The sequence below is a fragment of the Cyprinodon tularosa genome, unplaced genomic scaffold, assembly GCF_016077235.1.
Source record: "Cyprinodon tularosa strain WSP-4 unplaced genomic scaffold, ASM1607723v1 ctg185, whole genome shotgun sequence".
Lineage (NCBI taxonomy): Eukaryota > Metazoa > Chordata > Actinopteri > Cyprinodontiformes > Cyprinodontidae > Cyprinodon > Cyprinodon tularosa.
Genome location: NW_024038643.1, coordinates 1,176,162 through 1,197,442, shown reverse-complemented (window position 1 = coordinate 1,197,442; position 21,281 = coordinate 1,176,162). Strand labels below are relative to the sequence as shown.

At 37.9% G+C, this 21,281-nt stretch overlaps 1 protein-coding gene across 2 annotated transcripts in view; it reads left to right on the top strand.

The window, feature by feature from the left end:
- dock1 (dedicator of cytokinesis 1) overlaps positions 1 to 3,918 on the top strand; it is a 305,990-nt gene extending 302,072 nt beyond the window's left edge. For both annotated transcript variants that reach the window (XM_038282563.1, XM_038282562.1), the window contains exon 52: positions 2,914 to 3,918. In XM_038282563.1, coding sequence (XP_038138491.1) covers positions 2,914 to 3,009 — 96 coding nt within the window. In that variant the 3' untranslated portion in view covers positions 3,010 to 3,918. The remainder of the gene's footprint in view (positions 1 to 2,913) is intronic.
- The last annotated feature ends 17,363 nt before the right edge of the window (positions 3,919 to 21,281 follow it).

Below are 21,281 nucleotides of genomic sequence, written 5' to 3'. Positions count from 1 at the left end.
AAAGGGTTAGATTATTAACAATAAAATGATTTCCCAAGTTTTTTAGCATCTCATAGCACCTTTCAGTCAGAATGAACTTGGATATTATGATTTTACAGAGAGGAAATGGCCTTCAACCTTAACATAAAGAGAGGCTTTAATCAGAAGTAGCTAAGTGGTCTAATGTATCTCCAGTCACACGCACCAATATATTGGTCTGTATGGAACCTGGCAAAAAAGAAAGAAAATTGTTCAGAGGAATCCTTAGGATGTTTTTTATTTTTAAGTTTACCACTAGTATTATATGAGAAATGTACAACAAGGTGTTCTGATCAGCAGCAGCAAAATGAAAGACTCAAAGTGGTAGAAAAACAAACGCTGCTAAATCTGCAGGGAGTAGGGATGGGTTTTGTTGTCACTTATCAGGATTCAGAAACATTTATTATCGTGATAAGAAGTTTTGATTTATGAGGTTACAACAGATTTCGATTACTGATAAGGATAATGTCAGGATTGTAACTTTTCATGTTTTTTTCCTGCTGTCCGTGAAATCATTGCTAGATATCTAGTTCAAAAATAAGATTATATACAGAAACTGTGATGAAATCACACTTTTTTCTGTGTGTGACTCAGATTAATCCTATATCATAATGTTTATCATTTAAGAGCATACAGTTGCCAGAACTTATTCTTTTTTTCCCCCAAAGATTTCTAGTCAAGAAGCTTTTCCTCAATAGGGACAGGGAATCCTAGTCAGGAGGGAGAGGGAGACCACTCAGCCTTTGAGCGGTCAGTTAGTGGCTCCAAAACACGTTGGACTGGGAGAGAAGGGGAGTGTTGGCCTAGTGGTTAGATTAGAGCGCTTGTGCTCTGAGAAGGTTGCAAGTATCCGGTTCGATCCCCACAGACTGCCACTCTGGGTCCCTGAGCAAGACCCTTAACCCCACACTGCTCCCCAGGCACCACACAATGACAGCCCACATAGTAGAGTTACATTTCTACTATGTGAGATCAATAAAGTTTGATTATTCCTATTATTAGAAGAAACTTATCAACCAGCATTAAAGATGCAACCAGAGATCCAATGAGTTGGTTTTGTTCAATCTAAACATTTATAAGCATTTAGGTTCATAGGTGTCCCCCTTTAAACTGTCTGGCTATAAACTATTCTTAGAAAGAAATGGTAAAAAATCTTTAGTAGAGATCTGGGAAACCATTGTAAGTTCTTTTCACTGAATATCCCCCACTTTATCCTGGACTATTAAATAAACCACTAAGAAAGAATAGTTTGAAGTTTCCTCTGTGTAAAATGTGAAGTTTTAACCTTTTAATAAAATTTTAAATGTTTTTTAAGTTGTTGCAATGGTGTATTTGCGTGATGGCATCAATCAATAGCAACAGTAACAACTTAGGTCTGGTGACGTGTGTCACAGCATGCTCTACAACCTGTCAGTCTACTGCAGATCAACACTGGTGTCTTGGGAGTGTGGAAGTGTTTTGTACCAGAATCTCCACAAGCTGCAGCTGCTCCCAGCTGCATTCTGGTCTCTTCGCAGTCTGACACATATCTAAGCTGCTAACCTGTATTTTAGTGCTTTGGGTCACAATAGAGCAACAACACTCTTAAGAGTTTTTTAGGGAGCAATGGCGGCACGTTTCTGTATTTTGGATGCTAAACGTTGTTGTTTGGTTTTGTGTGTTTTTTTTGTTTTTGTTTTTTTTCTTGTCCCCATTTTTCTTTTACAGATTAAGTTGACAGTTTTCTTTTCTGCTTTTAGATAATTTCCTCATCAGGAAAGGATCCATATGTTAGCACAGTTTGGTGGTCTTAAAATTGACCTTTGAACAGATCTGACATAAGTTTGTAACCAAATAAGAACCTTTTGTATGTCAGTCCATACCAATAAGAAAGTTGGTAGTGACCTTACCTCAGTTCCCAACTGTATGTAGGAACTGAGGTAAACTAAACTAAATCAGTTGTTTTTCACCAGCCAATGTTTTGCACCAGCTTTGGCAATCAAGTTATATTCTTTGTTCTACTTGTTCTTCTCCAATAAATTATATCTAACCACATATCGGAGAGTCATCAGGCCCATATAGGACCAGAATAAATGGAGACATATTTTGAAGTCTATTAGATTATGAGTAAAAATATTTAAATGAATTGTATTTCCCTATATTTTAGAATAAGCATCTTTAAAGAGAAGTTAACTGACACACAGGGGTTTAAGGTGGTTTGTTAAGATGTAGAAAATGGATTTAAGAAGCAGTGAAAAGGAAATGCATGAGTTGGAAATGAAGGAACAAATAATAAAAAAAAACAAGGTTGACCTAAACTTAGACAAACTTAATTGAGAGAATTGAGAGATACAGAGAGTGTATACAAAATGAAATTACGTGGCTTACAGCTCACAACAATGAAGTAAACATTACCAAATATAAAGTGTAGCAGTTTAAAAATAATGGTGCAAAAGGCAATAACATAAATTACCATGGAAAGATTCAGTTCAGTGCAAAATAAATATGGTGTAAAATGCAGTAGACACTGTGTCCTATTTAAAAGGATTATAGAAGTTTTCAGCACGTAGTGAAAAATGGATTCAGAGTCAAGTTGAGAGTTTAACAGTTCAACAGTCTGATGGCAGCAGGGGAAAATCTGATGCTGGACCTGCATCGAATGCTGCAAAGCCTCTTCCCAGAGGGCAGCATGGAGAACAGTCCGTGGTGGGGGTGTGAAGGGTCACTGATGATGTTACGGACTCGGGACAAGCAGCACTGGGATGAAATGTCCTTAATGTGCTGATGATGATGTATTGATGATGACGACTTACAGTCATCATCTTGTCATTATTTTCTGCTTTCAATGCTTTCTAAATTAAGTTGTTTTGACAAGATAAAATAATTCCAGGTTTTCTTTTCTTTCTGTTTTTGCAGCACATTCCACCTCCTCTTCCTAGCAAGACGCCCCCTCCACCGCCTCCCAAGACCACCAGGAAACAGGCCTCCATCGATTCAGGAATTGTACAGTGAACAAAGACGCTGACAGAAAAGCTAAGCAGCATACTGACAACAAAACAAAAACATCAACAGTGAACATTCCCACCAAAAAAAGAGAAAGAAAACAGGTTGTTTTCACCCACACATCCCTCACTCCCGCTCCCAGCTTGACAAGATGAATACCTCACCGCAGCCCACCCCCTCTTATCACCCTTAACTCTCTCCTTATGTCTTTCTGGCTCCGTCTCCAGCAGGGAGCGCGTTTCACAAATGACTAGTGACTGAACCTGTAGGTGCAGTCTACAACGGCCACTTTACCACTTTGCGCTTTTTTATCATGACATAAGATTGTGCTCAGACAGATAAGCTTCGACCAGCAGCTTCTCAATACTGACACACTCTCAAGTAAATGAGAGCAAAAAGCATTATTCCTGTCTGTTATTCATATTCCCCACTATGTACAGAGGTATGTATATATTTTATTTTATTTCAGGATTCTTTGTATGTTTTGATGATGTTTTTTTTTTTTGTATTAACACATCTCTAGATTAGTTGCATTTATATAAAACAAGAAGGGCTTGTAGGTTTGAGTTGACAGGGACTTTGAAGAACCTATCATGAGTTTTATCGGTTAAATTTTCGGGGTGCACATCCTGCTAACTCTAAATCCATATATCTGCACATCATTTAGATCATGTCCTTATTTGCTGTAACCATGGATTTCAATTACATTGACCGTTTCCACTGTTTTCACTACTGACATGACTTCTGAATAAACGTTCAAATGTTATGTATTTTTAAAAATGGGGTTGTCTTCCTCATTATCTCTGCCTGCATAGAGAGAAGCTGATATTACATCTTTGCACTTTCTAAAGGACAAAAAAGGAACAAACTTAAAGGGTTTATTTAGTGTTCTTCTTAAAATAAAAACTGATCAGTAAACCTTTCTGCTTCCTTGATTTGCAGCCATCACAGCAGCTTCTGCATTTAACAAAATGTATTTAACTATGTTCTTAGAAACAAGTTCGATCAGTAAAGACTTTATACAAAACTGAAAAAACTCAAACATTGTGCTTTATCCTTGAGGAATAGCTTGTCAATCTCTTCGCTACATCAAAGTTTTATAATATCTTTTTTTTACTGCTTTGTACAATCCATTCAAAAGCAACAGTTGAAGGTCAGGACCAAAAATTGTTTTGTTAATAAGCTTTTCTTTCATTTTCTTTTTGCATTTCAAAGCTGGATAGAAGTCATGTCCTCGCCATATCAGATTTAATATTTTTTTATGTTATACATTAGATATGCGGAACCTGCAGTCTGTATTATGTGGTGACCTCTTGGCTATTTCAGTCTTTCAGCAGGATGCCTGAGGATGCTTTACTAATCCCAAGAAATGCACCAATACCAACAGTAATTTCTTACTCACCAGCAAAAGGAAAAAAAAAGGTGGCAGTGAAAAAAAAAAAATGGTAGAATATCTCAATCTACATGCCGCGATATATTTAATCGTCATCTCTGAGTTTCTTCTAATTATCTTTGTTCGAATGTGTTTTATCACAGCTAGCTCCTCTTGTGCCACGTTCACTGTTGTCTGACACTAAACCCATCATTCTGAAGCTGACTCAGATCTACTCTATATTGGATATAAAGCCTCACTCATGCATTTTTAAGGAACCCATTAAAAGCATGACAACAGTGTCACAAATCTTTCATTAAGCAGATCTATTTACATGCATCAAGAGGGTTGGAGGTTACTTAAGACCTCTACTCTCCAAGAACTCTGTGGCTCTGTCTTGTTCTGTTTCTACCATAATTTTTACCTCTGCATTAAAATATTTTATAAACAGCATGGGAGAATGTTGGTATAGAGAGAATCTGTTTTGTTGCTCTATAGGATTGATGAACATCAAGAATGTTGTGAGAGGCAAGTTTGGCCTCCAACTAAAACAAGTATGCTTAGAAAAAGAAAAAAAGGTTCCAGCATTTTATGAAAGAAGAGAAAAACAATATATATATTTAAGTTTATTTAATACACATAGTGGTTATTACCTCCTCTTTCTGCAGTTCATCCTCCTCACTCCCCAATGCCTATGATAATCACAGGAATTATCTTTCTTTTTAACTGCACTGTCCAACCAAAGCCAACAAAGCCAAGTATTGCTGCAATTTGGAGGTGTATGTGCTTCTAGGTCTAAGCCCTAAATAGAAGTTGAGCTGCACTACTGCCACATTGCTTTAAGACATGTTGCATACAGGAACACTATACTGATATTTTAGATAGGGCGGGTGTTGCTGGGTGTTGTGCAGCTGATAACTACTTCAAAAACGTCTTGCTGCTGGGACAATCTTGGTTTTACCAGGTAGACCTAATCCAGGTTTTATTACTAACTATAGTGTGTGCTCTACTAAGCTCATTGATTACGCCAATAAGAGACTAGTTTTGCACAAGGCATGCACATCAGCATGCAGGTCAACACCTGTCCACATGTGAGTCGACATAGCCTAATAAAGTGGATAAGTCAACTTTGTAGTGAATGCCCTAATTGGTATACTGACATACAGTTACTGTATTGATATTTAACTACAGTAGTATGTGTATTTTTCTTAATTTATTAAGTATTTTGGGGGGGTTGTCATTTTTTCTTCACGTGGCTTGAAGCTCCTATAAAAATGCTCTGTTCTTCCATCATTTTCCATTCATTCCACCATTGCATATTTGGTAAATGCATATACAAGCCACCAACGGTGGGAACTTGTTTGAAGTGTTCACCCCACGTTACCCTGACTCTGCGACTTTCCTTTTCCAATGACACATTTTGAGCAGGCGTCTGGGGGGGGGGGGATTCTGAAAATGTTACATCTGTTGTTTGAAGGTGTTTTTATCTCCAGAAAACGTGGCTTTTTAGAGTGCTCTCTCCTAATTAGGAACACTGAGTGACATTTTTACCCCCTGCAGGTTTTTTTCCTCAGGAAAAGCTGTCATACGAGACCATTTGTAGCTCCTAGTCTTTTTGAATCTATTTTGTTTGATAGTAAGAAGCCTCATGAATGTGTTGGTAGTTTACTCTGATCAAATGGCACAATCTCCTTTTTTTTCTTACAACTAAAATTAATTTTATACTTATTCCCACCAGTTACACAATTAAAGCAAAGAATAAACAACTACCGTATTTTCACGACTATAAGGCGCACTTAAACGTCTTTTTTTTCCCTCAAAATGTGCGGTGCGCCCTATGGTGCGGTGCGCCTTATGTGTGTTGTAACTGCGACTTTTGAGACCACCTCATTGAGGAGATGATGAAAGATTGGCTGAATGTAAGGAGACCAGCTGTTTTTTTTCCACCCCTCACCATCACTGTTAATATGTAACTCCATGCGTGCCCATCTCACAGCTGATGTGAAAAACATGGGGAAACAAATTAACGCTGTGCTCGCTGTTCAACCACTCGACATCGGTGTGAACGGGACCCAGCAGGTGCAGCAGAAGCAGCGTGTTTACATGCAAAGTCAATGGTTGACGCGCATATAGGTGCAGCAAAAGGTCCCGCAGCGCATTTTGGTGCAGCACGTTGGGAGCGTTTAAGCATCTGAAGCGCCGCCAACGCGCTTCTGCTGCTCGAGATGGAAAAATTGAAGTTTTGCTGCTGGACGCGCCGCATCAACCAATCAGAGAAGCTGATCTGGGAGCAGCCAGCGAGACAGACACAGCGCTCTGATGACATATGATATTAACGCAAATGGAAAAGGCTGGATGGATGCGTGGCTGAGGCAGGTGTATGTGAGAAGACTAGGTGGTTTTTTCCACGCATCACCATCGCTGCGTGCCCATCTCACAGCCGATGTGAAAAAAAGATGAATCAAATGAACGCTGTGCTCGCCGTTATCCCGGGGGTCTGACAAAGGAGCTTCAACCGCTCTACATCGGTGTGAAGCAGCCGTTCGAAGTAAGGCTGCGAGCGGTGTGGGAGCGATGGATGACCGACGGAGACCACAGTTTCAGGATAAGAAGGCAGCGCCGGGCAGATTACGCCACCGTTTGCGGATGGATTGTAGATGGACTGTGTCTGCTGGCTCTGTTGTTCAAGCTTTCGCAAAAGCCGGCATTATTTCTGAGAAGCTGCGCTGCACGGAAAGTGACTGACAGCGAAGAAGGGGAAACTGGCATGTCTGATTTAGCGCAGCTGTTTTATTCAGAAACAGAGGATGATGACTTTGATGGGTTTGATTAATACTTTGTAATAAATACATGAATAAAGCACAGTCATACTCAGTTTTGCCCCCGCTGTATTTTTAAATACGCAGTAGAGGTATTTAAAGGTAGTAGAGGACTTGTACCTGTATATAAAAAACGCGCCCTATAGTCCGGTGCGCCTTATGTGTGTGTTAAATACAGAAATGGGACACATAACTGAGAGTGCGCCTTTTAGTCCGGTGCGCCTTATGGTCGTGAAAATACGGTAATCAAAAAGTAAGTATAACTTAAAATGACTTTTCTGAGTAGTTTAGGAAATAAAACTGTAATCTCATTGCTTTATTAGTTGTTGTTGGGAACAATAACAAATATTAAAGCAATGAGTTTACATTGTGGAAGATATTCTATTTTCATGTATAGTAGAACCACTTATAGCGGCTAAATTCTTGGGTCAGCATTCCAAACAAACGGCTATTTTACCAGGTGAAAATGCACTAAACCAAATAAAAGGCCATTCCTTGCCAATTTAAATCAAGGCCTCTGGACTATCCCAGTGCTAAAGCAAACTCAGGGCCCCACTCATGACTTTATGTAGGCTGGTCAGGAAGTTGTCTATCTCGAACAATTTAATTTTGTATTCACGGGTAAACCAAAATATTTGCTCTAGAAAGATGTCCGAAACAGTGTTCTTAAAACTCACGTCTTGAAGTTTTGTATACCTGTATTAACACCTGTATCAACTAACCTAATTGCTATTGATGGATGTGCATTAGAAGTCGCCATTATAAGTGGTGTTTTTGATTAGTGCTGGCTTTAAGGAAGGAGCCAGTATGCTTCCTTTTGCTCCATGTTTTAATCAGAATACCTCAACTCTGTAAGAACACTTAAACCCCAGCGGTTGCCATGATAAGTGCTATCAGATTAATGCTGGCAGTATGTAAGGAGCTGAGAGAAGAAGAAAGTATGCCGTAACACTTAACAAAAAGTTAAACAAAATTAGATTAACTACTAGAGAATGTCTAGACAACTGATAAGGAACAAATGGGTGGCTAACCACTGTTTACTGGGGAACACCCAGCCCAACCATGTTATGGAACTACTGCTTAGCCTCCTGGGAAACACTAACTAATCAGGAACTAATGGGTAGCTTGCTTATGTTGAGGAAAATTAATGTTCAGGTGGTGATTAAGTAAGAAGTCCCTCAGTAGGTACTTGATATATAGTGGTCAGGTACTGATTAGGTAATTATTAGTTCTAGTAATTACTTGATATGATGCTTAACTCAACCAAGTCCATTAAATAAGTGCAAGGCAATAATTTAGTACTCAGTAAAGTAGATTTTCATAAGCTGTGAGTTAACAGGTTTAGGGTTCTTTCAGAACCAACACAGAATTTCTACTCTAATTTTACATTAACAAACCAGTAGTCCAATAATAAGTACTAGTTGATTGCCCGTTTAGGCTGTGTCCGAATGTCCGCCCTAATCCCTCAGTCACTAAATGGAGTAGGGACTACTGTTTATAGTGGGCTCAGGTAACTGACCATACGACAGATGACCACTACTTTCACTCAGCGTTGGTCATGTAACTCCAGTTCCTTGCACGGTGCCTGCTACATATTTGCTCCCTCTTGCCGTCTATACAATTCCTATGATGCTTTGCAAATAACACATCATGCCGTAACACTATCTGGGAAATATCTGCTTATCTAGTTACCATTCAATTACACTACTTTAAAAGGTGCCCTATGGGAAATTTTGAGTCCACTACTTTTTCATCTACTAGCATTTGGACACTCGTATAAAATGTCCACCTCCCGGATTAATGGCATAGCGTCTATACAGTACCCTATATAGGGACTAGGGCGCACATTCGAACATAGCCTGAGTTTCTTATTAGTCCCTCTTCTGTTTCCTTGGTAACTACACATTAGTTGTTGATTAGTTAGATCCATGATAAGGCTGGGGTGGGTGTGCCCCATTAAATACCAATTAACTACCCATTAGTTGCTTATTACTGTAATTCCTTAAGTGTTGTCTAGTAGTTAATCAAATTTTGTATACCTTATTGTTACTTAAGTGTTACCCAATACGTTTCTTGGCAACAATTAATTTGGCATCCTGGAGCTACAAAACTGCCCACAATTGTTTCCTTCACCGGACGTTAACAGAAATAAATTACTTGACTGTGTTATGTGTGACACATTCTGATCTACACACCTTCATATGTCTGGGGTTTTGTGATTGAGAGATTCTATTTTTTTTTATTTATTTTTTTTTACATTTGTGTAAGTTTTGTTTTTTATTCTTTTCTGGAAGGCTGTAGTCCAGATTTAAAAAGCTTAATTTATGTGCATATGCACTGCATAGTGATGCAATGCGAAAGGCTTTCTGTTGAACTTGTGAAAAGTGAAGGCACAGGAGCTAGAAACAGGATGTAGGAGCTACAATTTGAAGTATTCCGATCAATCCCAGGACTCTGGACTGCCGTGCTAAAACCAGCCAGCCTCCATTGTTATAGACAACATTAGAAGACCAACACAAACATGAATGATGTTGGTCAAATTGGACTACAGCCTTCCAGAAAAGAACTACAAAAGATAAACAAATTTAGCGAATGACTAAGGGCTCTGTTATAAAACCCAAAACATATGAAGGAGTGGACATTAGCATGTTTCCATCATATCACACACGTTATATGTCACGAAATGTATTTTTGTTCATGTCTGTGAGGTGGGTGGTGTCTACACAGCAGGGATGGAGGTCTTTAGACAAGGCTCAAACTTTTTTTTTTTACGGTCTCTGGCTCAGTCTCCTACCTTCTTTCCTGGGTTTTGGTCTTTCTCTCGTTTTGTCAGGCTTCCATGTGAATTAAAAACATAAACTATGATCTCAAACTGAATACAATATTACTGCCAATGATGACTGTGAAATTTTACTGTGAGAATGTTTATAACACCATGGCATTACGTTCGATTATAGCTGCTTTAGATGATTAAAAAAACTGCAGTCTTGCTTTCGCTGAGAACACACCTTCTGTTTTACCACCCAACATACCCACGGTTGTAAAAAATATAATTCTGTCCACCTCCAGGATTCAGCATATGTGAAGTAAGTGAGACGACCTCTACTTTCCCTAAACATCTATAGCAGATACACATGAAAACTAATTGCCAAAATACGCTAACCTTCATTAGCTTTGATGTGACTACTTAGTCTGGACTAGTGTTGAGATACTTATTTTACCCAGTAGAAGTGATTCACCACATCTGCAAACAAAGTTAATAAAAAAAAACATGCCACCATATTTTAAAATTAAGCAGCTAAATTAAAAAGACAAAAATAAACAAATAGATGGTGAAAATACACCAGGGCTACTACAACGCTGTTCTATTAATTGAAACCCAGGCTTTCCAATAGTATCAGTTTAGGTGGCAGTTAGATGGACCTATAAATCATTCATAAATGTTTTTATATAAAACATCGGGGCTTCCCTCTGACCCGAAAAGTGAGGTGATGTTACCCTCTTATCCATCTGAGGAGGCTCAAACACGTGACAGCTAATCTGGGGTTAAACAAGCAGATCCATCCTAGCTCAGGGGTCCAGGTGTATGAACTGGTGACTACATAAATTCTCAAATATGAACTTCATAATAGTTCTTAAGAATTTTGCTCTTTGGCTAAATATTCTTATGTGTGGAAAAAATGGTAGACTTATAAACTTTGAGAGGTAATGGGTAGATAAGTCTCTGTGGGGTCACAAAGGTCATGGTTGATCATTTTCAAAGCTTCATTACACCCACAGTTCTTTAAGATTGTAAAACAATCAAAGTGTCAGCTCAATAGGCCCTGTTTTTTAAGCCTCCTCATTGCATTTCAACGATATGTCCATTCACTCCTATCTCTTTGAAAGGAAATAAAAAGTTTCATCAGTGTTATAATTCACTTATCAAGAATACCCAGCACACTCTCAGTATCTAGCCTTGCAATTGAAAAGGGATAAAGAGTGAAGCATTCCAGCAGTGGTAATATTACATAGTTAACTGGCAGCTTTTTCAATAGGCTCTCTGTGATTTGTGCTCAGCCATTATGCTTCAGCCTCCCTCACTCAATAAAGTGGAGGTGAAGGGGAAAAAAGCAAGAGTTAATTGAGAGGATTTCCATAGACTTTGCTTTGGGTGGGGGTGGTCCCTCTCCCCAAGAGAAATGTATTTACAACAGACTCCATCCTCATCTCATTTGTCATTTCAGCCAAGAATATTGTGTGTAACGCCACACACAGACACACACACCATTCCTTTGTGACACACTTTCATTTGCTGAGAGGCAGCAAGTGTTCCCACTTCTCTTTAAATCTCTCTATCGCATAATAAAAGAGGACAACATTTCCATAAATCATTGCAGCTGTCTGCTGTGTTTTCATGGCTTTTCCTTCCAAAATGCCAAATGGAGTCTAGGTGCAGGTTCTTGTAATGTACTTTGTAAGTAGTTGCTTTTAAACTTTTTGATCTGGCAGACACTTGCAGAAATTGCTGTGAAGGTAAAAAGGAAGCACTCTCTTTTACATTTCAGACTTTAGTCCTTTTCAGGAAAAGAACATCTGCTTCTTGTTGTGTCCTTATATTGGGTACATACTACAGATTAAAAGCTAGACTTAACACAATAAAAAGGCAATTTAAAACTAGCCAGCACTGAAATGCCGATAATAAAAGCAAATACATTTACTGACCTACAGATATAAAAAAAATGTAAGTACACAGTAGAAAAATAAACTGAGGTTGAAGCAAATTCATTTGGTGTTTTCAAAGTACTTCACCAATAAAAATCGGATTGTGTCATGTGTTGCACGCTTAATTTGAAGGGTTATAGAGAATCTTCACTGCAATTAGAACTACAAGTGCTTTTGGTTATGTCTACCAACTTTGTACATGGACTCTTAATTCCTGCTAAAGAAGTTAATCCCCATATCATAATACTTCAACAAGTGCATTACTTTGGGTTTGCTCATGGTGATGTGCAGTTTATCATTCTGGAAAAGATTAAGTTAATTGTAAAGCTCTGGAAAACCACACTTAGAGTGATGATCTACAAATGAAGAAAATGAGAAACAGTGGTAAACCTTCCCAGCAGTGGCCATGATTACTCCAGCTGCACATCAACAATTAATCCAGGAGGTCCAAAACAAGCCCTAAATAAGGCCTAAAGCACTGAAGCTTCCATTTAATTTCCCAATTAAGCTCAGTAGCCTATTCATGATTCATCATTGAGAAAGTAGGTAGCTTCCTTCTTCGGGCCGTGGAGGACATGCTCTTATTGGCTGAAACGTGAAGTCTGACCTGAAACAGACTATTCACGCTCAAAACCTTTCGCAGCTTGATTATAACACCTCTACATGAAGTGTGGACCTAAATATCTCAACAAGGCTTTAAAAGACTTAATGAGTTATTTTAAACACTTTGGCTTCTGTCTTCTTTTGCCTTCACAGATAAAACATTTTGTTTTTACTACTATGGAAAGTATTCCTTTTTGCAGCCATTTGCTAAAATCAATAAAATTCATTTTCTTTCTCATTAATGTACACTTAGCACCCCATTTTGACATAAAAAACAAAAATGTAGAAATTTTTGCACATTTATTAAAAAAGAATGGCTGCAATGAAACAAAGAGTGAAAAATGCGAAGGGGTCTGAATACTTTCGTTACCCACTGTATAGCAGTATAATTGAAAATGTCTGTTTGCATGCCGATCAACATTTGCCTTCTTAGCTTACACCTGCCTCATTGTTGCTATGATGCTGCACTCACAGGCATTTTACTTTGCAGTAGACTTTTATGTAGCTGTCACAGATAGTGTTTTACAGGAACCACAAAAGCTGTTTCTATCCCAGCAGAGTTGTCAGAGAGCACCTCAATAAACTGAGTGAATGAGTTGTGTTCAGTGATGGAACGAACATGACAAGTGTTTGAGAAGTAAATCCTGTGTTGTTGTTGCAGTGAAGACATCCCCGCCTTGCTTCCAGTTGACTTTTACTTGAGGTTGAAACTTGGCAATCTAAATTAGAGTATTTACAGTAACCCGGACTGTACGTATCATCTCTTTACAACTGTGAAAAGGGTAAGAATTTGCACTTTTGTACCTAAAATCATTTAAAATTGGCATTAATTGGATATCTGAGTTAATTGTGAAACCATTGCATTATTATCTAACTACTGTATCTTAAAATGTGTCCTTGTTTGAAAAAGCTGAACAAAGAAATTTAGATCATGGCACCTTGTGTTTACCATGTAATTCACTATGTAATTCTTTGATATGTATAATAACGGTGACAGAAATGTAAACAAAAATGCAAAACAAACATTTCATTTCTTAGATACTTTTTTAAATGACTTAAGTCTTGCCAGGATTAGTTTTTTGTTCCTACTCTGATAATGCACATTATGTTCGGTCATGTTGCCTAAGCAATGCTCACCTGTTAGCTGTCTCCATTTATGGGGCTCAGTGCTGCTCCCTATCAGTCATGGTATTTGTTTCCTTACCCTCTCCATCTTCACTGTGCATTTATGGAGGATTAGAAATAATAAATATGTCACACTCATTCATTAAATAGAAAGGACAGGCAGTATGTTTTGTCAATGTGTAATCCAACCTTTATATTGACAATATAAAGAGACAACAGTGGGGATCATTTAAATGCCTGAGCCATTTACTGTGTGACACAGCACCACCAAAGGTGATCAGAGGTCCCGCTTTATACGGGACAGTCCCATATTTTGTATTTCTTTCCCACAAACAAATGTAGTGACTCATATTTGAACAGGTCAAATGATTAAAAAAGACTGTAATATGTTTACCAGCACTGTGACATTTCTTTCTTTGCATTTAGTGCAAAGAAAGAAATGTCACAGAGATGCATTAGTGACCCACAAGGTGCACAATCATCCTCTTGAAACTGAACAAATAAAGAATTGCAATACAGAATAAAGAATATGATGGAAACTATGGTTAAAGAACATGAAACGCAGCAACACAGAGACTGTGGAACAGTTTGTAACTGGGAGAGGCCATTGATAGGTGATTCTCAGAGAGCCTTTTGTGAAGTTTGCCCAAAGCAGTTTTTCAATTTGATATGAGGGGAGCAGCATGTTAAGCAACACTTAAAAAGTCCTAACCTGGAAAAGCTGTGACTGTCCTGTATTGTCCCTCATAAACATCCTAGTTGTCCCACATTTTACTTTAGATCTTTGGATATGTACCCTAGGCTTTTAAGATGACTGATAATAAACCTTTATTTAAGAAACTATCTTTGTCCCAGAGGACTTGATCAATTATAGACCTATATCTAATCTTAATTTCTTATCTAACATTCTATTAAAAATCGTTGCTGAACTAATGGGTGAGTACTTACACCATAATGAACGTTTTGAAGACTTTCAATTGGGTTTTAAAGCTCATCATAGCACTGAAACAGCTCTGGTGAAAGTCACTAATGATATTCTCATGGCCTCAGATAATGGATTTGTATCTGTACTAGTCCAGTTAGATCTCGGTGCTGCATTTGATACAGCTGATCATAATATTCTTTTAGACAAATATTTTGTAGAAAATAAGGGAACTGCACCAGGCTGGTTTAAATCTTATGTATCTTAGTGAATTCAGTTTGTTCACATAAATTATGAATCTTCCTCGTGCTCCAGGGTTACCTGTGGAGTACCACAGGGATCAGTGCTAGGACCAATTCTCTTTACTATATATATATATATATATATATATATGTTCCCAATCAATAGAGTTATTAGACAGCATGGGATTAATTTCCACATGTTATGCTGATGATACCCAGCTATATATGTCTATAAATCCAGATGAAGCTAACCCATTACATAGATTACAGGCATGTCTTGAAGCTATAAAAACCTGGATGACTCTTAACTTTCTGCTCCTGAATGCAGACAAAACAGAAGTTATAGTCTTTGGACCAGAGTCTTAATGCACACTTGTTAGGAATAAATATGCTGGCTCATGGATAACAGGTGCAGCAAGAAAGATTGACAAAAAAATAAATAAATAGCATTAAACATGGGTCAGTAATATTGTAGCCAAATTTAAAAAAGCACCTTTCTACACAATTGATAATCAATTTTTTATTACAAAAAATTTTTCCTTCCACGACTAGACTAGAGGTGTGCAGACATGCTTTCTAGACTGAGGAAGGTCATCTGTCTGGCAATTGGAGGCATACATAGTGTGATACTTGTTTATACATTTAAGACAAACATTATTTCAATAAGGATTTAGACACTAATATTTATGTGTTTTTCCTGTTATTCTCATTACATTTATGTCAATACTAAAATATAACCAAAGAGACCTTTAAAAAACGTAATAATCACAGAGGATTAAGAATCAGTTATCTAAGCATTTATGATTAATGATTAGGCAAATCATTTTATAAAATATTATTTACCATATAATGTTTTATTTACCCTTAGGATTTACATTGTTAATTGGTTTGAACACATTCAGACTGCTCTGCATTAAAAGCTTATTTGACTAGACTCCAAACTTTGGTTCTCAAACATAAAATCTAAGCCTAACTGTGATATCATTGCAACATTTTATTGATAATGGTGTTCATTTGCCTTTCCTTCTATGAGTACATAACTAATTAGTTTAGTTACGTTTCCCTAGTTTAGTTAAGAGTTTAACCGAAGTATGTTGGATTTGTAGTTGAATGTTTTTTGTTGATAAATCCTTTTATTTTGAATGGCAGTGGTTTTTCTGGATGTGTGATTTGACCTTGAATCACAATTTTTTTGCAGTCCAAACAGAGAGTTGGGCGTTTGTTCACCAAAAAACACGACAATCCAAAAGTTATTTAAATAACATAAAGTTACAACAGCATTTTATTGCATAAGAATTAATTTAAAACACCTTCAAACTACTTTTTGTGTTAAAATACTTTAAGTTTAATGATCAAATAACTGACTGACGTTATGTCTGCAGTTACGCCACACATCCTGCCACACATCCCACTACACATCTAGGCAGAGTCAGCATCGACACAGCTCTAACAGCACCGGGCTCTTTGACACAGATTTAAAAGTAAGCTATTCCTTAATAAACTGACTACACAGATGACGTTCTGGGGTGTACTTTCTTTCTTAAAAAAATCTCTACAATGTTTTTGACAAACTTAAAGTATAACAACATTTGGACACGTCATCAAGTACAACAACTCCATCCCTAGTAAAGCTCCAAGAAATATAAAAACTAGTTGGTCCAAATGTTATGTTTGGAAACACTAGCAATGCTTTCAAAAGCTAATGACACACTATAGCCTATGCTTTTTTATTTTTGTGGGGATGATAGATACTAGTTGAGAAACTGGGTAAAAGAATCTATCACTTTACTCGGAATCATCATTTCTAAAGTTTTTGTTTTCTCAGTGCTATTGAGGTCTATTGTTCACTAAATGACTACCAAGATGGACCTAAAAAAGAAGTGAGCTAACTTCTTGATACAAAAAAATCCTGTATTCAGAATCCATTGCAATACAGGCCTTTGCATGTGTCAGGATTTGGTTATGCTTTGTGGACCCAAATGCAGAGGCAGGGTGGCAGAGGTGAGTTTCTTGTAGATTTAATGAAGTGTTTTCAAACAACTGAGGCAGGAATCCAAAAATCAAAGTCAAAAAACAAACCAGAAACCATGGAGACATCTGGGGAAAAACAATCACGAGGAGGATGACTCAGTGAGACGGAGTTGGAGGAAGTTAGACTAGGAACCAGCACTGAAGAACTGCACAGAGAGAGTATTAATGGGAGACTGAAACAAAGAGAGGGCTAACGAGTAGATTGGAAGCAGGTGTGAACAGAGCAGAACAGAAAAGGAGCTAGGGAAAAAGGAGAACACAAGAGGGCAGCAGAGGGCAACAAATAAAAACCTGAAAACTGAAAATAACCAGAAAACGCAACAAAATAAGAATGAAACCACTAAAACTAGAAAACATGGAACAAAGTAAAACGGAATACTCACAAGACAACACAACAGAACCAGAACTGTGACAGCGTGGTTTGTACTAACCTTAAGCTGAGCTCTTCAGTGCAGTTTTTTTCATGCCGCTTTAAACTTTTAAAACTCTGAACTTGACACTCTATCTTTCCAACCAGGATTGGCTGTCACAGGCAGCCCGTAAGGGGCACAGAGTTATCACCATCTGACGATAAGGCTCAATAAACTTTGAAGGGGAAGGTTAAAAATCTGAACCTTTTAGTGCAGATTTAGATTCCAGGTTAACTCATGTCCTTTTGAGGCTTTTGTTTATTATCTTCATTTATTTAATGGAGAAAGAACGCCAGAGAGGGAGAGGGAAAGCCAAGTGGTGTTGATCTATATTAGCCGAGGCTATTATTAAAGCTCAGGGCTTTCCCAGGCAGTCAGACGGATGTGTTGCTAGGAAACTCACCTAGAGATCGGGGGTGGAGAAGTGGTTTGATGAGAGGACAGATTTCCCTGCTTGTTTGAGCTTTACATGAAAATAACCATTAAGAGCGAGAAGCATTTTGGCCCAGTGGAAGAATATTGATCCTAACTTGTTTAATTACATCTTTGTAATTAGGTGTCATGTCTATATTTTTCAGCAATTTTATGTAGCTCATTAGGCTGCTTTTTTTGGAATCCCCTCACACCATAGCCAGGAGCTGCAATGCATTTTAAGTGCACATTTTAATTTCTAATGTTGCTTATAAAATATGGCAGAGTATAATATTGACAAGAACAAACAACATAATAGTTTAGAAAAACAAAAACCTTCACATTCAGACTGGGGACTTCATGACAGAAACATTTGTCACTTTTTTCAGTTACGTTGAATTCTGACGCTTTTCTATTTCTTGACTCATGTGGGATTAAAATCAATACACTGATCACATTCTGGGTTTTGATATATTTTGCCTCCTAGAAAGCTACAGTTTGGTTTTTGATGAATGTTGTTCAGTTTATTGTGCAAGATTGGCATGGCAAGCCTGAGACAATGCTGCTCTCCTCTGGAGGGTGGAGGGACTGCACCTTTGTCTTTCCAATCATGCCACATAAAAGTTATTGCTGACCAGCACTAACATACAGATGCCCTGCTAGGATGCAATCAGGAGCAAAGGTGTGAATCTATCAGGCAGGCGGTTGAATTGGGTTAATGTAACCTGCAGCTGTGAGGCAGGAGTTCCAACTGCTTGAATTTCTGTCTCAGTTTGTGCACTTTCCGCTGGACTGGCAGTCTAACATTGAAAAAATGTAGATACCGATTGTACAATGTTTTTACAAGCATTGCTACCATTTAGGTTACTTACAGTAACTCTCATGGACACAAATTGTTTGAAAATTGACTTTTAATGACTGATACTGTAGCACCTCAGAAATAAAGGCATGAATGCCTATTATGTATAAGCTTTGCAAGAGCATGCACAGTCTTTGAATTTTTTTTTCCACTTTTTTCACATTAGAAACACAAACTTGGTGTATAATATGGGGATTTAATGTCCATTATGAAGCTGCGGTGAGTAAGGAAAAGTATACATTGCTTTTAAAATGGTTTATGAATACAAATCTGGAAGATTTTGTCCCGAATTCGTTTTACAACCCCTTTAATTTCATAGCCCTAAATAAGGATTATGAATGAAGCTAAATGATCATCCATCTTAACCAGGGATTTCCTCAAGCCTCAGGTTCCTACATGTTTGGAAAATGCCTGCAACAGCTGATTTAAATGGATAATTTATATCTATGATCGTGCTTCTTAATCCTGGTCCTCAAGTACCACTATTCTGCAGGTTTTAGGTGTCTCCTTGGTACCACACACCTTACTTATTGTAAGGGATGATAGATAGGCTTCTCCAGCACCTGATGGCTGCTGAGGAACTCATGCAATCATTATAATTAGATGTGGTGCTGGAGAGAATCATCTAAAACATGCATAGCGGTGGAACTTTAGGACCAGATCACGATTGATCTATGACATACTATTAAGTTCTTTAGGAGCATTTCATGATCCATTTATATATGTTGAGCCTGGTGAACATCTAAAAGATGCAGGACACCAGCCCTTGAAGAATGACTTTGGAAACTGCTGACTCTAACTGACGGATTGTGTTATTTAGAAAACGAACTGAACATCCCACTGAACACACTGGTGCTGACAACATCAGCACCAGTGTGGAAGCTGGTTAAAGATAATATAAAGACGGAGCTGAATACAGGGCAGCAATAAAAGGTAACTTGTTAATGCCTGCTAGAGATAAAAACCTTGCACAGAGCCAAAGCTACAATGGAGCAGGCTGAAATAAATGATTTTAATTTTTTAAATTGCTCTTTTCCTAATTTTGGATAGGCAGGCTTTTCAATTTCTGAAAATCTGTCTTGGACATAGTTTGCATAATGAAAAACAGGGCTGCACAGTAAATCAAATTGTTGTTGCTGCACTTTCAGCCAGTATCAATGATGCAAAGAACTGTTTGGAGCACAATATCTGTTGGTTTTAATATTGAAAAAGTCTTTTTTTTTTTTGCTTGGAAGGCTATTAATTATAATAATTTTGGTCTGTTTAACGATGCCCTTCTGCTGTAGATGCTCATATCAGACAAAGATGATGTTGGTCAACAGGCTAAAAAGTCACAGAAAACGTGTTTGTGCTGGGGGCTTTTTTTTCTTCCTGTAAACTTGAAAAAAAGCTATTTCAATTACAATTCAAACCTGAAATCCATATATTAAAAATACAGAGGGATACATTATTTGCCAAAAGCATTTTTGCTGAAGGAGCTGTATGTATGCAATATTCATAGAAAATTGAGTCAAAGGAAAACTGTATTACACAAAGGTCCACAGAAGATTGTGTTGCTAAGTTAATACAAGCGTTTTATTATTTGAAAACATCCTTTGACTAGAGTCAGCATTTCCACAACTGACACAAAGAGATCCACAACCTGGGCTACAACTTACGGAGTCCTAAACCAGGGATAATATCAGTCTGGTTCTCAATCCAAGTTGGACATGTTAAACCAATTTAACATACCCAACTTGGATTGATATGTTAAATTGGTTTGCTTCAATCTGCTAAAAAAAGGAAAAAGGAGAAAAAAAATGGAGGTGCCGATTTAAATTTTTCTCCAGGTTTAGGCACTTGCCTATACAACCTTTCTGTTTGCTTCCCCTAAAAGAAGAATAGATGGCTGTGAAGCTCTTTCTGTTGGAAGGGTGCTTCCCAACAACATCTCTGAAGTCCTACAGTGATGACATTGAGGTGCTGGTAGCTTTCTCAGTCGTTCTTATTACCCTTCTTATTGTTAAACTATTATTCACCTTTTAATCCCTGTTAAGTCGCTAAGGCCAAATGTGTTAATGTGGATTTGGGTTTGCTAACTAGAATTGATGAACATTGAATTTGCAAATAAAAGGATTATTAGAAGCAAAGAAACATCAGATCCAAGGCAGACAGAGGAGGGGTGAAAAATATAACAGTCAGTGCAAGCAGTTGATATTCCTGTGATTGTGATGTTTATCCCTGACTGTTTTCTTCATATATAAGCACTGAAAACATAGCATGTCTTCTTATTTTCTACCACTGGAGGGAGACAGTGGGCATAACAAGCCTCCGGCCTCATGCATAATTTGTTTACACAGACAAAATTAATGACTTTATCTCACCCTCTGCTGATTTGTAATGGCCCTGGGTGCATCTAAGTCCTGTAATTACTTTAAAGCAGTAAACAGTTTGCAGATGTCAAAGTCATATTGTCACACAGTTAAAGCTGAGGTAGCCTGCAGAAAACCGGCCTTATTAACCCAGAGTCCTTTCGTTTTAATCGGTCATTGTTCAACCCACTCCAGTTGTAAAATCTGCTGAAACATATTGAAGAGAGCAGTGTGGCAGTTCTCCCATCAGCCTGCAGTAGAAATCTCACACACTGTCTCTCAGATTGGAGGGGTTCTTGATGCCTCTGCATGGCTACATATTTGATGAGATCTCTTACACATCTAATGTCACCCCCAGGAGCTGGGCTTAAGATCAGAGAGAGGTTCAAAGATTCACTTAAGGACAAAGTACTTCCACCCCAACGTTGTGCC